The 13,702-nt window shown below is 43.3% G+C and overlaps 1 protein-coding gene across 1 annotated transcript in view; it reads right to left on the bottom strand.

Annotated features, from left to right (window-relative positions):
- Positions 1-13,702, bottom strand: part of LOC311112363 (beta-galactoside alpha-2,6-sialyltransferase 2-like) — a 26,408-nt gene extending 12,706 nt beyond the window's left edge. Inside the window, exons 1-2 of the mRNA XM_084155449.1 lie at positions 13,458-13,702; positions 2,250-2,999 (exon numbers count right to left, since the gene is read on the bottom strand). Of these exons, the coding sequence (XP_084011575.1) occupies positions 2,250-2,928 (679 nt within the window). The 5' untranslated portion in view covers positions 2,929-2,999; positions 13,458-13,702. The remainder of the gene's footprint in view (positions 1-2,249; positions 3,000-13,457) is intronic.

Genomic DNA, 13,702 nt, shown 5'->3' with positions numbered 1-13,702 from the left:
CAATAGCAGGCCACTCTAAAATGTGCAGTTTTATCACACAACACAGTGCCAGAAATATTTCAAGTTTTGAGGGAGCGTGCAATTGGCATGCTGACTGCAGGAATGTCCACCAGAGCTGTTGCCAGAGAATTTAATGTTCATTTCTATACAATAAGCCGCCTCCAACGTCGTTTTAGAGAATTTGGCAGTACGTCCAACCGGCCTCACAATCGCAGACCACGTGTAACCACGCCAGTCCAGGACCACCACATCCGGCTTCTTCACCTGCGGGATCATCTGAGAAACCGTCTCAGGGAAGCTCATCTGCGTGCTCGTCATCCTCACCAGGGTCTTGACCTGACTGCAGTTCGGCGTCGTAACAGACTTCAGTGGGCAAATGCTCACCTTCGATGGCCACCTGCACGCTGGAGAAGTGTGCTCTTCATGGATGATTCCCGGTTTCATCTGTACCAGGCAGATGGCGTCGTGTGGGCGAGCGGTTTGCTGATGTCAACGTTGTGAACAGAGTGCCCCATGGTGGCTGTGGGGTTATGGTATGGGCAGGCATAAGCTACAGACAACGAACACAATTGCATTTTATCAATGGCAATTTGAATGCACAGAAATACCGTGATGAGATCCTGAGGCCCATTGTCGTGCCATTCATCCGCCGCCATCACCTCATGTTTCAGCATGATAATGCACGGCCTCATGTCGCAAGGATCTGTACACAATTCCTGAAAGCTGAAAACGTCCCAGTTCTTCCATGGCCTGCATACTCACCAGATATGTCCCTCATTGAGCATGTTTGGTATGCTCTGGATCAACATGTACGACAGCGTGTTCCAGTTCCTGCCAACATCCAGCAACTTCGCACAGCCATTGAAGAGGAGTGGGACAACATTCCACAGGCCACAATCAACAGCCTGATCAACTCTATGCGAAGGATGTGTGTCGCGCTGCATGAGGCAAATGGTGGTCACACCAGATACTGACTGGTTTTCTGATCCATGCCCCTACCTTTTTTTAAAGGTATCTGTGAGCAACAGATGCATATCTGTATTCCCAGTCATGTGAAATCCATAGATTAGGGCCTAATTAATTTATTTCAATTCACCGATTTCCTTATATGAACTGTAACTCAGTAAAATCTTTGAAATTGTTGCATGTTGTATTTATATTTTTGTTCAGTGTAGTCTAGGCTCTGGTAAAGTATAATATTATCCTTATCATGATGCTTATGAGTCACTAGCAAAACTCCAACACTAGAGAGCAGTAAACCCTTTTCTTTGGAGGTCTTATCTTATGGGCTGAAGTCTCATTTATAAAGGTGTCTACATTACAGTCATGGCTCTTCCTCCTCATTTCAAGGACATGCAGGATACTCATCACATCAAATGAACAGATCCATGGGGAGTGACAAGCCAATCTGATGCTATCAACATGAAAGGCTACTGAATGAATACAAAGTAGAGTGGTCTAAAGAGCCCATAGAGTAAGCCAGCGTTCGCATTCACATGCACTGAATGCGGAGCGATTTCTATAGGTTTGTGTGAGGAACTTCCAGCAACAGAGCTCTTATGCACTGTAAGGGTAGAGTTCAATTCTAAGGGTAAATCATACCTACAAAGGCAATGCATTCACTGAGTGATGAAGACTAGTCAGACTTGTGCATGTTTTAATTGCATAATCAGCCAATTAGTAGTAATAACTTGTATACCTGTATAATCAGCCTGATTAGTAGTGCTAACTTGTTATTGGTTAGGACGTTGGAGCTTGTGTGTTATTGCAGTGATGCCCAGAAAGTGTCTGTCTTTCCTGTTAATATTTCTAAGGAAGTAGGTAAAGGGCAACAGTCGAGCCTCAGTTCCTGATAAGCTAGGCTAGTCTCTGTGAAACTAGGGTCGAGAGAGATGTGGAACTCAACATCGAGGTTGACGTGAAGACAACAGTTGAAGAGAAGAGAGCCTTTTCACACACACACACCTCCCCGCCCACAAATGTTCTGGGTTACAGAGAATCTGCTTATCTTAGACAAATAAGAAAATTACTCTGCCTAGTTGGAAGGTATAAATATGTGATTGTTTGACTTGTATGTTGGTTTATGCAGCTGCAACTTCCTGCTGGGTGTAATAAATCTAGTTTGAGCTTTACTTCCGTCTGGATTTGTACCAGTACTTAGAACCTGACAGCATTGTCTTTATTTACATTAGAGCTAACAGTTACGTTATAAATACTGCTGATGTTTAGAAAAATGACTCAGCACTCACCAATTTCTCTCCCTAGGGAAGAGTTGAGGATAGCCCCGGCCGAGGTGACCACCGCACACGACTTGAACTTTGACCCCTGGCCCCAAAGCTGCTCCAGAGGTCGTGGGGGCACTAGCCTGTCCCAGCCCAGCCCAGAAAAGGGTTGCTCTGTCCCGTCCAGTGTCCTCAACCTGGCCTGCTTGTTCAGTTCACAGAGTACCTCCATCCCGCTCTGCCTACCTCTGCGCAGCCCCCTGTAGACCACGTGGTACCTGTTGAGATTCAGGTATTCCCTCATGGCATTCTGCAGGTATGGAGAGAGCATCCCCGCTGAGGCATTGCCCCTCCGCAGCCGCTGGACCACTGTCTTGGACTGGGAGTAGTAGTAGTGGTCTCTGCCCCGCTGCTCAGCCCTGTACATCCTCCTTCTCCTCCTCCTGGGGTCCTTGTTGGTGGGGGAAGAGGAGGATGACACCTCGAGAGGAGAAGCCCTGATGCCCCACGGACTACCCTGGATGGAGGCCAGACGGCGGGTCTCGGTGTGGGTGAGCGAGGAGGGCGAGCGGGGCTCCACGGCCTGGGGTTCCAGGAAGTAGGAGAGCAGGGCCAGGAAGATGAGGAGCCAGGCCAGCATCGCAACCAGGACCAGCTGTCTCCACTGCTTTATGGTCGGGGTCATGGTGGAGGACCTGGGAGTCATGGTGGGTGCAGCTGGGGTCCGGTCCCGTCAGCGACCCCTAGAGGCCGACCTGACAGTGCTAAGGATGAGGCCTAAAGAGATGATAAAACTTTATTAGTATAGCACATTTTCATACAATAAAGTGGATGATCAACTTCAGTAGTACAGCACCATTTCATACAATACAATGTATCCGTAAGTGTAAGCACTACAATAGCTTAACCCCCTAAGGTCTAAAGGCCCGGGGGTGGGTTTCTACTAAGCTAACATATGGAATTGTTTTAAGAAGGTCATACAAAGGAACATTTAGCTATCTGATTTAGAATTGTAGGACCCCTGTAAGTATCCCCCCCCCCAAAAAAAAAATATACTGTATATATTTGATGAAACATTGAATTTGCCCTTAACGCTATTAGCCCATAGACATGCATTGAATAACAGATTCATACATGGCAAAACAGATAGTCAAAAAAGTAATCAAAAGGAAGTATGTTTTGAAGTGTCTGTCCTATATCTGAGAAATATAAGAAAGATCATGATTTATATATATATTTTTTAATGTACCCATATTTAACCCCTTTCATTGGCACTAAAGTACTTCCATTTGGACTTCCATAAAAATGTTTTAACTGGTGCTGGGCTACCTTCAGAGGAGTTTTGTGAGGCTTGTTGGCGTAGTGTGTAGCCCAAACTGTTCGGACACTACAGAAGTTTTCGTGAGAAGAGAGGTCTCCTGGTCTAACAAACACAGCTGTAGCTCTGCCACCTTCCACCGCAGATGCGGAAGGCCGACATTAGTGGATGCGGTGGATTGAGATGCAGCCCATGCAAAAACACATATCTCTAGCTTAAACAGACAGATTTTGATTGGGATTTTTGTATTATACCAATTAGATTTCCGCATTATGCCAATTAGATTTCCGCGGGGTCGCGGACAGAGAGACATAAGAAACACTACAAAGACCAGGATGGACACATCCTCTCTTGTTGAAAATACTTCCTTCCTGCCCTTCTCTCCCCACTTTGAAGTTCTAACGGAACTGGACTGCCTTTCCCTTTGAGACTTGAAAGCCTTCCTCCCTCTCGGATGTATCCTGCCCTTGTCAGAACTTTCTATTTAAAATAGAAGATGCTGATTCCTGCTGTACCAAGCAATAGGGAAAATGAGAATTATCATTCAATCTGTCCTTCCATCTAACCTCATACTGTATTCACTCTTTGATCCTGTAGAAGTTGACTGTAGTTTTGACAGCAGTGTGGCCCTGAGTTGGTTAGGTTAGGACATGTCTGTTTACATTCTCTATGGGTAGGGGCAGAGGATGGGTTGGGGAGCTGTGCTGTACCTCTCCCACGTACCACAGTAAAAACAGAGCAGACAGACTGTTTTTCACATGGTAGAAAAAGCTTAATCATCATTCACAGTGGGACCTGTTTGTGAAGAGAAACCTGAGGTAACGTTACGTGCATTGTTTAAGGATATTTTTGAGCAAAACGTAATTGGTGTGCCATTTTTCCACTCAGGGAAAACATGTTGTCAACAGAAAATATTGGAATATGTTCTTCTCCTTCACCACTGTGCCACGTTCTTTTGCAGCTGCAGCCAATTCTTACCACCCTGTTCATTAGTTTTCCCAATGGGGGGGAACATATTGGATGACCAAATGAACAAGAACAGTAGCAGTCATTATAATTGCAGGTAATTGCAAACACAGGCTGTGGCACGCAGCAGCAGAATGCTAACTGTAGTTCTCACAACAGCACTCGCTAATTGTTGACATTTCTCCAAATTGCAGTGGAATTGGACCCTGGAGTCTTTTTTTAGACTAAATGGAGAGCCTTGATGTTTCGAACAGTAGTAGCAGAGACTGAGCCATCACAGCTGAGTATTAAGCTAAGACAGATAGACAGAGACAGAGAGAGAAAGAAACAGAGATGCGGGTCTAAGTTTAAGAGTAGATGTGGGGTCAAACATGCAGAGTAGGTTAAGTGTTGCCAGAACCCAGTGTCTTAATTATGAGTTTAGGGGGTTTGAACACCGGAGGTGAAAACATGCTTCAGCAAGAGACAGAGGGCTGATTCCTCCTCGCAGAGGAGCTCAGAGCAGGGCAGGGCCAGGCAGGGAACCACCAAAGTCTCAGCCTCTCTCTCAGGACTTTACCCACACAAAGTACATCTTCAAAGGTTATTTCCATCTCCTTCAGTGAGCCGGTGCAGAGGAGCTGGTGTGAATGACACAGAAGGTTAAACTGAAATAATAATCTCTATCTGCATCAGGACTCTGACTCCATGCCTGCCTGTAGAGACACTGTCCCTTGCGCACAGAAAGGAAAAGGGAAACACTACTGAAAGGGGGGAAATAAAGGTGATGATTTGAAATTCCACTGGGTAACCCACTGGCAGTATTCTGAAGAAAGATGTGGGCCTAAGTCTCTTCTTTGTTCAATTCAATTGTGCTTAAACTAGGCTACTAAAGCTAGCCCTCCATTTCAAAAGCAGGATTTGAGTGGATTTAGTGTGGCATGGGAGAATAAAAAAAAAATGGGGCTTCCCAATCCTTGTTTTTAGCAAAAAACACCATGAATGAACTCTGCACTGACAACTCCACTGACACTGACTATATATACCCCACTACAAAGCCTTGTGAAAAGCTGGCTGGCCTAAATTGATCCTTGCACCACTAAACCCCCCCTAATAAGGGAAAGGGAAGGTAAAGGGGATATCTAGTCAGTTGTACAACTGAATGCATTCAACTGAAATGTGTCTTCCGCATTTAACCCAACCCCTCTGAATCAGAGAGGTGCGGGGGGCTGCCTTAATCGACATCCACGTCATCGGTGCCTGGGGAACAGTGGACACAGAGGTCAGAGGTCACACATCTGTCTCCAATCAGAAAGAGACGATCTTGCCCCAGGAAGAACACAATTGGCCCTCTGCTTTCTCTCCAACCAGCTACTCACAAATTGAACAGGGCGAGCATGAGCGTCTGGACGCATTTGTCTGCCTGGATGCAGTGCTGTAGCAACACCCTGAACACATTGCTGTAACAACAATAACACAACGCTACATCAAGCACACATTAGCTAAGTCAACACATACGAACACAGCCAGATCCTCTCCCTAAAGATACAAATATACCCAGATCCTCGCCACATAAAAACAATCCATCTAGATCCTGACGGTAATTTCAAGGTGTAGGCGAAAACAGAAACAGCATGTCTGAGATAGACAAGGGAAGCCAAACAACAGCTGTGGATGTTTCCTCTGTGCCTCTGATAAGAGATAACTGAAATGATTCATAAAACCACATTTGAGAGAGGGGGAGATAGCGGAAGAGAGAGCTAGAAAGAGGAAAAATATAGAGATAGGGCCTGGTTCCTGCCTTATATCCAATCAAAGACAGAGCAGGTATTATGTTCTGTAGTAGAAAAGATAGACATCTTCAGCTCCAGTCTGGTTGGGAACCGAACTGACCGCTGGCCCTCTTCACACACCAGCTGGTCTCACAATGGGCCACAGCCGGGGTTTGGCACATGGCCCCTGGTCTCTCTGGCAGCGCCCACGCACACTCATGCAAACTCACACTGGCACACAGTGAGACACACACACACACTCTCTCTCTCAAACACACACACCATCAAAACACACACAGTCTGTGGAAGTCATTCCAGAGAGCCAGCAGCAGGTCTCTCCATGGAGAGATGATATCCCCCCCGTCTTGTTTCAGCTGACAAAATGCCTCCATCCATCTTCAATGACACGCCTCGCTAAGCTCCATCTATTCTGTTATCCTCTTCTCTCATGTGGTGCTAGCCTGTTTAGAAAGCACTCCTGCATTGCCATGGCACATAATGCATACTGTATATCCATAATTACAGTTGAAGTCGGAAGTTTACAAACACTTAGGTTGGAGACATTAAAACTTGTTTTTCCAACAATTGTTTACAGATTCACTGTATCACAATTCCAGTGGGTCAGAAGTTTACATACACTAAATTGACTGTGCCTTTAAAATTCCAGAAAAGGATGTCATGGCTTTAGAAGCTTCTGATAGGCTAATTGACATCATTTGAGTCAATTGGAGGTGTACCTGTGGATGTATTTCAAGGCCTACCTTCAAACTCAGTGCCTCTTTGCTTGCTATCATGGGAAAATCAAAAGAAATCAGCCAAGTCCTCAGAAAAAAAATGGTAGACCTCCACAAGTCTGGTTCATCCATGGGAGCAATTTCCAAACGCCTGAAGGTACCATGTTCATCTTTACAAACAATAGTCCGCAAGTATAAACACCATGGGACAACGCAGCTGTCATACCGCTCAGGAAGGAGACGCGGCCTGTCTCCTAGAGATGAATGTACTTTGGTGCGAAAAGTGCAAATCAATCCCAGAACAACAGCAAAGGACCTTGTGAAGATGCTGGAGGAAATAGGTACAAAAGTATCTATATCCACAGTAAAACGCGTCCTATATCGACATAACCTGAAAGGCCGCTCAGCAAGGAAGAAGCCACTGCTCCAAAACCACCATAAAAAAGCCAGACTACGGTTTGCAACTGCACATGGGGACAAAGATTGTACTTTTTGGAGAAATGTCCTCTGGTCTGATGAAACAAAAATATAACTGTTTGGCCATAATGACCATCGTTATGTTTGGAGGAAAAAGGGGGAAGCTTGCAAGTCGAAGAACACCATCCCAACCGTGAAGCACGGAGGTGGCAGCATCATGCTGTGGGGGTGCATTGCTGCAGGAGGGACTAGTGCACTTCACAAAATAGATAGCATCATGAGGAAGGACAATTATGTGTATATATTGAAGCATGATCTCAAGACTTCAGTCAGGAAGTTAAAGCTTGGTCGCAAATGGGTCTACCAAATGGACAATGACCCCAAGCATACTTCCAAAGTTGTGGCAAAATGGCTTAAGGACAACAAAGTCAAAGTATTGGAGTGGCCATCACAAAGCCCTGACCTCAATCCTATCCTACATTTGTGGGCAGAACTGAAAAAGCGTGTGCGAGCAAGGAGGCCTACAAACCTGACTCAGTTACACCAGCTCTGTCAGGAGGAATGGGACAAAATTCACCCAACTTATTGTGGGAAAATTGTGGAAGGCTACCCGAAACGTTTGACCCAAGTTAAACAATTTAAAGGCAATGCTACCAAATACTAATTGAGTGTATGTAAACTTCTGACCCACTGGGAATGTGATGAAAGTAATAAAAGCTGAAATAAATAATTCTCTCTACTATTATTCTGACATTTCACATTCTTAAAATAAAGTGGTGATCCTAACTGACCTAAGACAGGGAATTTTTACTAGGATTAAATGTCAGGAATTGTGAAAAACTGAGTTTAAATGTATTTGGCTAAGGTGTATGTAAACTTCCGACTTCAACTGTATAAACTGGATGGTTCGAGCCCTGAATGGCTGACATCCGTAGTATATCAGCCAATATACCAACGGGTGTGACTAAATATTTATTTTTACTGCACTAATTTAGTTGGTAACCAGTTTATGATAGCAATAAGGCACCTCTGGGGTTTGTGGTATATGTCCAATATACCATGGCTAAGGGCTGTATCCAGGCACTCCGAGTTGCGTCGTGACTAAGAACAGCCCTTAGCCGTGGTATATTGGCCATATACCACACCCTTCGGGCCTTATTGCTTAAATCTACATCTTGATGTGGTGCTTTACAAAAGCGCTTGATGTGGGAGGAAGGTAAAGTAGCTTTGGCTCCTGGCTAAATCACCATTGAGAGAGGCTCTCTAATTCAACCATGGCAGGAGGGGAATTTACAGTACACGTTATACCACCAGGCTTATCTACTCTACATCTCAGCTCACGTCACATGTAGAGGATAGAGACTCAACCCCCACATGGCTGGAGGAGATGACGGTTGAACAGGGTTTCAACCGTGAAAATGGCAAGCGGTTATTTTCAAGATAATTTGCAAATGGAGAGGCGTTTTGTGTTGGCTTGAGATTCACTTATCTGTCAGTGTTTCTCCCTCGATAATACTACGACTGGGGAGACAGCAAACACATGCTCTTCACTGTATGATAATAATTGTATGTGGTTTCAAAGTACCCATAAACTTTCATTTGACTATGGGGGAAGTGGAAATCCTCTCCACTTTCTGATTTCCGCTGACATCACACAATTCATGGATAAAAAAAGTACACAATAACATCTGAGATCAGGAAGGAGTCAGCTAAGTTCCGTGTTTGTTTGATGGGAGATTAAAGAAAAGTGAGTCACACATATATGGGCTCTTGGGGATGTGTGGTGATCAGGTAACCCTCCTGTGACCCAGTCGTCCTCATGCTATCTTACCCCAAAAGAGATGCCAGTCTCAGGACTCTCTGGCTCTCATTGGCTCCAGAGCACAAACCACCTCATCCTGAGACAGAGAGGCTGGCTGGTTGACTCAGCTCTAGTGTTGTAATGACAACTTATTGACATTCACAAACATCCTGGGGGCCTCATAAGTCTCTCTACGGATTCAATTTAAAAAGGCAGGGATTGACTGTGGTAATATAAATGATACAGGAGTGAATGAAGGCAGCAGTCTTATTAGTTTTAGTACTCTACCATCCAGCCTTTTTTTGAGGCAAACCTATCTCGAAAGAGGAAGTGTGACCAGTTTTATCTAACCTACATACTCAATAAGCAGTTTTGTTTACAGTTTTGCATTAAAGAGAGTAGCAAAACATCGTCTCATAGGTAGGTGTCAGTAAGAGCTGGGAGAGGTGACATTAACTGGAGAGAGAGAGAAGAGAGAGATAGAGGGAGGGAGGGGTTGTCCAGACTGTTTTCACACTCTTGCTTTGACCACCACGCGACAGAAATAGAAAGTAACCAGTTATTAGCTGAATATATGCCAGTGGCAGGGAGGACAGTAGCAGGTGACCCAACTGTGGTTTGTGACAACTATGAATTACCATTGCAGCCAATTCAGTTGCAGTCATTCTGTTACAGATTTTTTTGTCATTCTGTCTGTTACTGATTTGGTAACAGAATGACGTATTTGAATCACTTAATAAATCATAAACCCAATTGACATCAGTAAAACACCACAACTAATTGATAGGTCTACCTTAACTTGTTACTTCTTTGAACTTTCAATATCCTACCTTCCTCATGAGGGAGAGAAATTAGAAAATATCTTGTGGGATTTTTCAATATTTCTTAAACTTACAGAAGGCAAATAATTTCTACAAAACTAATTATAAATGTTGATATTAGTTGGCAGGGGCCTTTACTTCAACATCATTGTGTTTTGATGCATTTCTAATATCTTATAAGACTTTCTGCTAGATGTTTTCTAAGACCACTTTTCTATCTGTTTGACTAGAAATCAAAGCCTTTCCTTACTCCTATTCTTTTCGACGGAGATTGGTTTAAAAATGTATATATGCCTTAATTTCTCAAAATATAGACTCTTAGCTTTCATTTGACACCAAATTTGATGTGCTCCTATGAACTTCACGTTAGTGCTCATTGGGCTTTTTACATGGAAATGCCCTATACTGTCTGAAACAAACCATGGAGCTTTCAAACAGCCCCAGAAATGAAATCATGCTGTATCTTGCCGCATAACTCAGGAAGTTTGTTTTCCAACACCTTTCTGTGAAGGTGTTTATTTAACATTCTAAACTGAATGGGTCGAGCCCTGAATGCTGATTGGCTGAAAGCTGTGGTATATCAGACCGTATACCATGGGTATGACAAAACATTAATTTTTTACTGTTCTAATTACATTGGTAACCAGTTTATAATAGCAAATGGCACCTCAGGGGTTTGTGGTATATGGCCAAAATACCGCGGCTAAGGGCTGTATCCAGGCACTCCGCATTGCATTGTGCTTAAGAACAGCCCTTAGGCGTGGTATATTGGCCATATACCACACCTCCTCAGGCCTTATTACTTAGGTAACACACCACATGGCGAGACAAGGTGTTCTTTACCTGCATGTCATTTTCTCGCCAAATCCCAAATTGCCCCTACGGCAATACGCACTTGTATAGATCTGAGAGAATAGGAAAATAATAAGCAATTTGGTGACAATTTCACAAATTATTAGAGAGCAAAGAGGAGCTAGTATCTTATTGACAGCTGTACACTCTAAAAATTAGGGGTTCAACAAGGGTTCTTCTAAGATCCTCAAAGTTCTTTGAGGATTCTTGGCACTGGATTCTTAAGGTTCTTGGCACTGACAATTGCCCCCTAAAGGTTCTTCCACGAACCCCATAGGAGGTGGGGTTCATCGAGGAACCTCCTTAGTTGGTGGGGGTTCTTGCAGGAACCTAACTGCCCAACTGAAATATTTGGATTTGAAAGGACGGCAGTTGCAGGCACGTAACGAAACATTTTAAGATCTCCTAAATTTAAGATAAGGTTTGTCCCTTGTATGATCTAAATTGATATTGTTTTATGATGATACCATCTATCTTTTCATATTTGTGCAAATCTTTCTAAAACAGAAAATGGACACAATTCAATGGATATCAATCAACAAAGAGGTAAGAATATGTAGGCTATAAGAATATGTTGAAGGCTAGCTGTATTGGGTGCAGATGAATGAACTGTTCACTTTTGTGTCTGTGTCTGCAGGTATACAGACGAGGAGACATACAAAGGTATGTCAATTGGTATTGGTATGTTATGTAGATCACATGTACCATCCTCCTCCCTTACCTCTTCAATGAAAATCCCATAGGCATCTACATTATGGACAAGGTATGTGTATGAAAAGCATTTTCAAAACAGTTTTTTTCATTCACATTTACCACAAAAACCAAGGAATGAATACTGTTGTGTGCATGTTTTGTTAAACATCTGTATAATTACTATTTTTTGGATTCACAGACTTCACCCTCCCTACCCCTCTGATGAATATAACATGATAGTATGGAGAGAATAAAATGTATGCACTCTGGATAAGAGCGTCTGCAAAATGACTAAAATGTAAAAATGATACCTGTTCGATCACCATGCACTGTAAAATCATTATTGGCTATGGATACGGAGAACATCAACATGTCAGAGGATTTACCCATTGGACTTGGGGCTCTGCTGGGAGTGTACCTCATATTTAGATGTTTTTATTCTGCTTTGCCATTAAAATCATAATAAACACTGACAATTAAAATATTTTGTTATTGTTGTTATTGTTATGTGTATTATTATTATTAATAATAATAATAATAATAATAATAATAATAATATAGGGGAGGGGGGGTTATTCAAAAGGGGTCCTTTTAAAGGGTTCTTCAAAGAACTTATAGGGGTTCCCCCACAGTTTAAATTTGAAGAACCCCTAAAGGATCCTCCAGGAACCTTTACTTTTTAGAGTGTACCTATCCAGGGGTAGGAGGTAGGGGCTATGGGTCGATTTACACACACACACACACACACACACACACACACACACGTCATAGGTCTCAAGGTGATACCCCAACCAGGTGTTCACAGGTTTCCAGTAATTAACATGTCAGGACTGTGAAAGGTGGCTGAACAGACATGTCTGGGGCCAGTCTTTAGTCTATTGTCAGCTGGTATCTGGAGCTACTGACCTAGAGTGTCAGGCCAGGTGCCCTGGGACTGGTGGTGTTCAGGTATCCTGGAGAAGGGCGGCAGGTAGCTTAGTGGTTAAAAGCGTTGTGCCAGTAACCGAAAGGTTGCTGGTTCTAATCCCCGAGCCGACTAGGTGAAAAATCTGTCGATGTGCCCTTGAGCAAGGCACTTAACCCTAATTGCTCCTGTAAGTCGCTCTGGATAAGAGCGTCTGCTAAATGACTAAAATGTAAATGGAAAATGAGAAGGGCTATCAGACAGGGCTGCAAGGCTCTGTCACCCTGCCTCTCACCTGGCCACACACCAGACCCTGACAATCCTAAACCCAAATCATTTCACAATGGTCATTTGTGGTCATATAGACCCTGAACTAATTAAGATGTGAGTCCATCTGCATATTGTAGTTTATACACTTTTGTATTCTTTAACATGTCTGAAACGTAACATAATATAGTACGATTATGAAAAGATTAGTCAATATAGTCCAATGTGTGTATGATTATTTGTGCTGTTTGATGTAGCCACATTGACCTTTGAGAACCAATATTGATTAAAAGAAAAGCCTTCACATGGCAGCTCGTGTTGATCCTCTCAACACTCATCAATAGGTGTGCAATGGGATCAGTTCACTGCAGGAATTATGATTGTGTACGGTTACAAAATATAAAGAAATATTCCTGGCGTTTTCAGTTCGATTGGAAACCATATTTTTGGGTAGATATAGTTGGCACACATTATGTAATGACAATGTTGTTAGGATGTAGGCAACTTTGTAATTCACGCTATATTTCGGATGAGAGCCAGTGACAATGTTTTAACCATTCTGCATGCCCCCTTTTCCATGGCACAGGTTGAAACCCATTGTGATCTCTATATAAGCGTCCCTCTCATCATAACCCTCTGTTTGAAATACCCATGGCATCGTTGATTGCCGAATAGAGCTCTGTCTGATACAAAGATGGTAAAATGCCTTACCTGAGCTATTCAAACGCTATTCATTCCGGCGAACATCGACATTTCTCCAGGTTTAGATCCGACATGCAAAGACTAAACAGAATGCATGCTTTCGCGCCATCTTCAAAGAAAGAGGCTAGTTGCAATCGAACGGTATTCAGTGCTACACGTCAAAACACACTATAGGATATGTAATGTGGTGTGGTGGTTGTTTCAATTGAGGTATAAAAGAACGGTCCTTTCTCGCTCATTTTTTTGTTTTGTGA

Source organism: Coregonus lavaretus, assembly GCF_964263955.1.
Source record: "Coregonus lavaretus genome assembly, chromosome: 38".
Classification (NCBI taxonomy): Eukaryota; Metazoa; Chordata; class Actinopteri; order Salmoniformes; family Salmonidae; genus Coregonus; species Coregonus lavaretus.
Note: the sequence above shows the minus strand (reverse complement) of the source record. Positions and strands in the feature narration are given on the sequence as shown.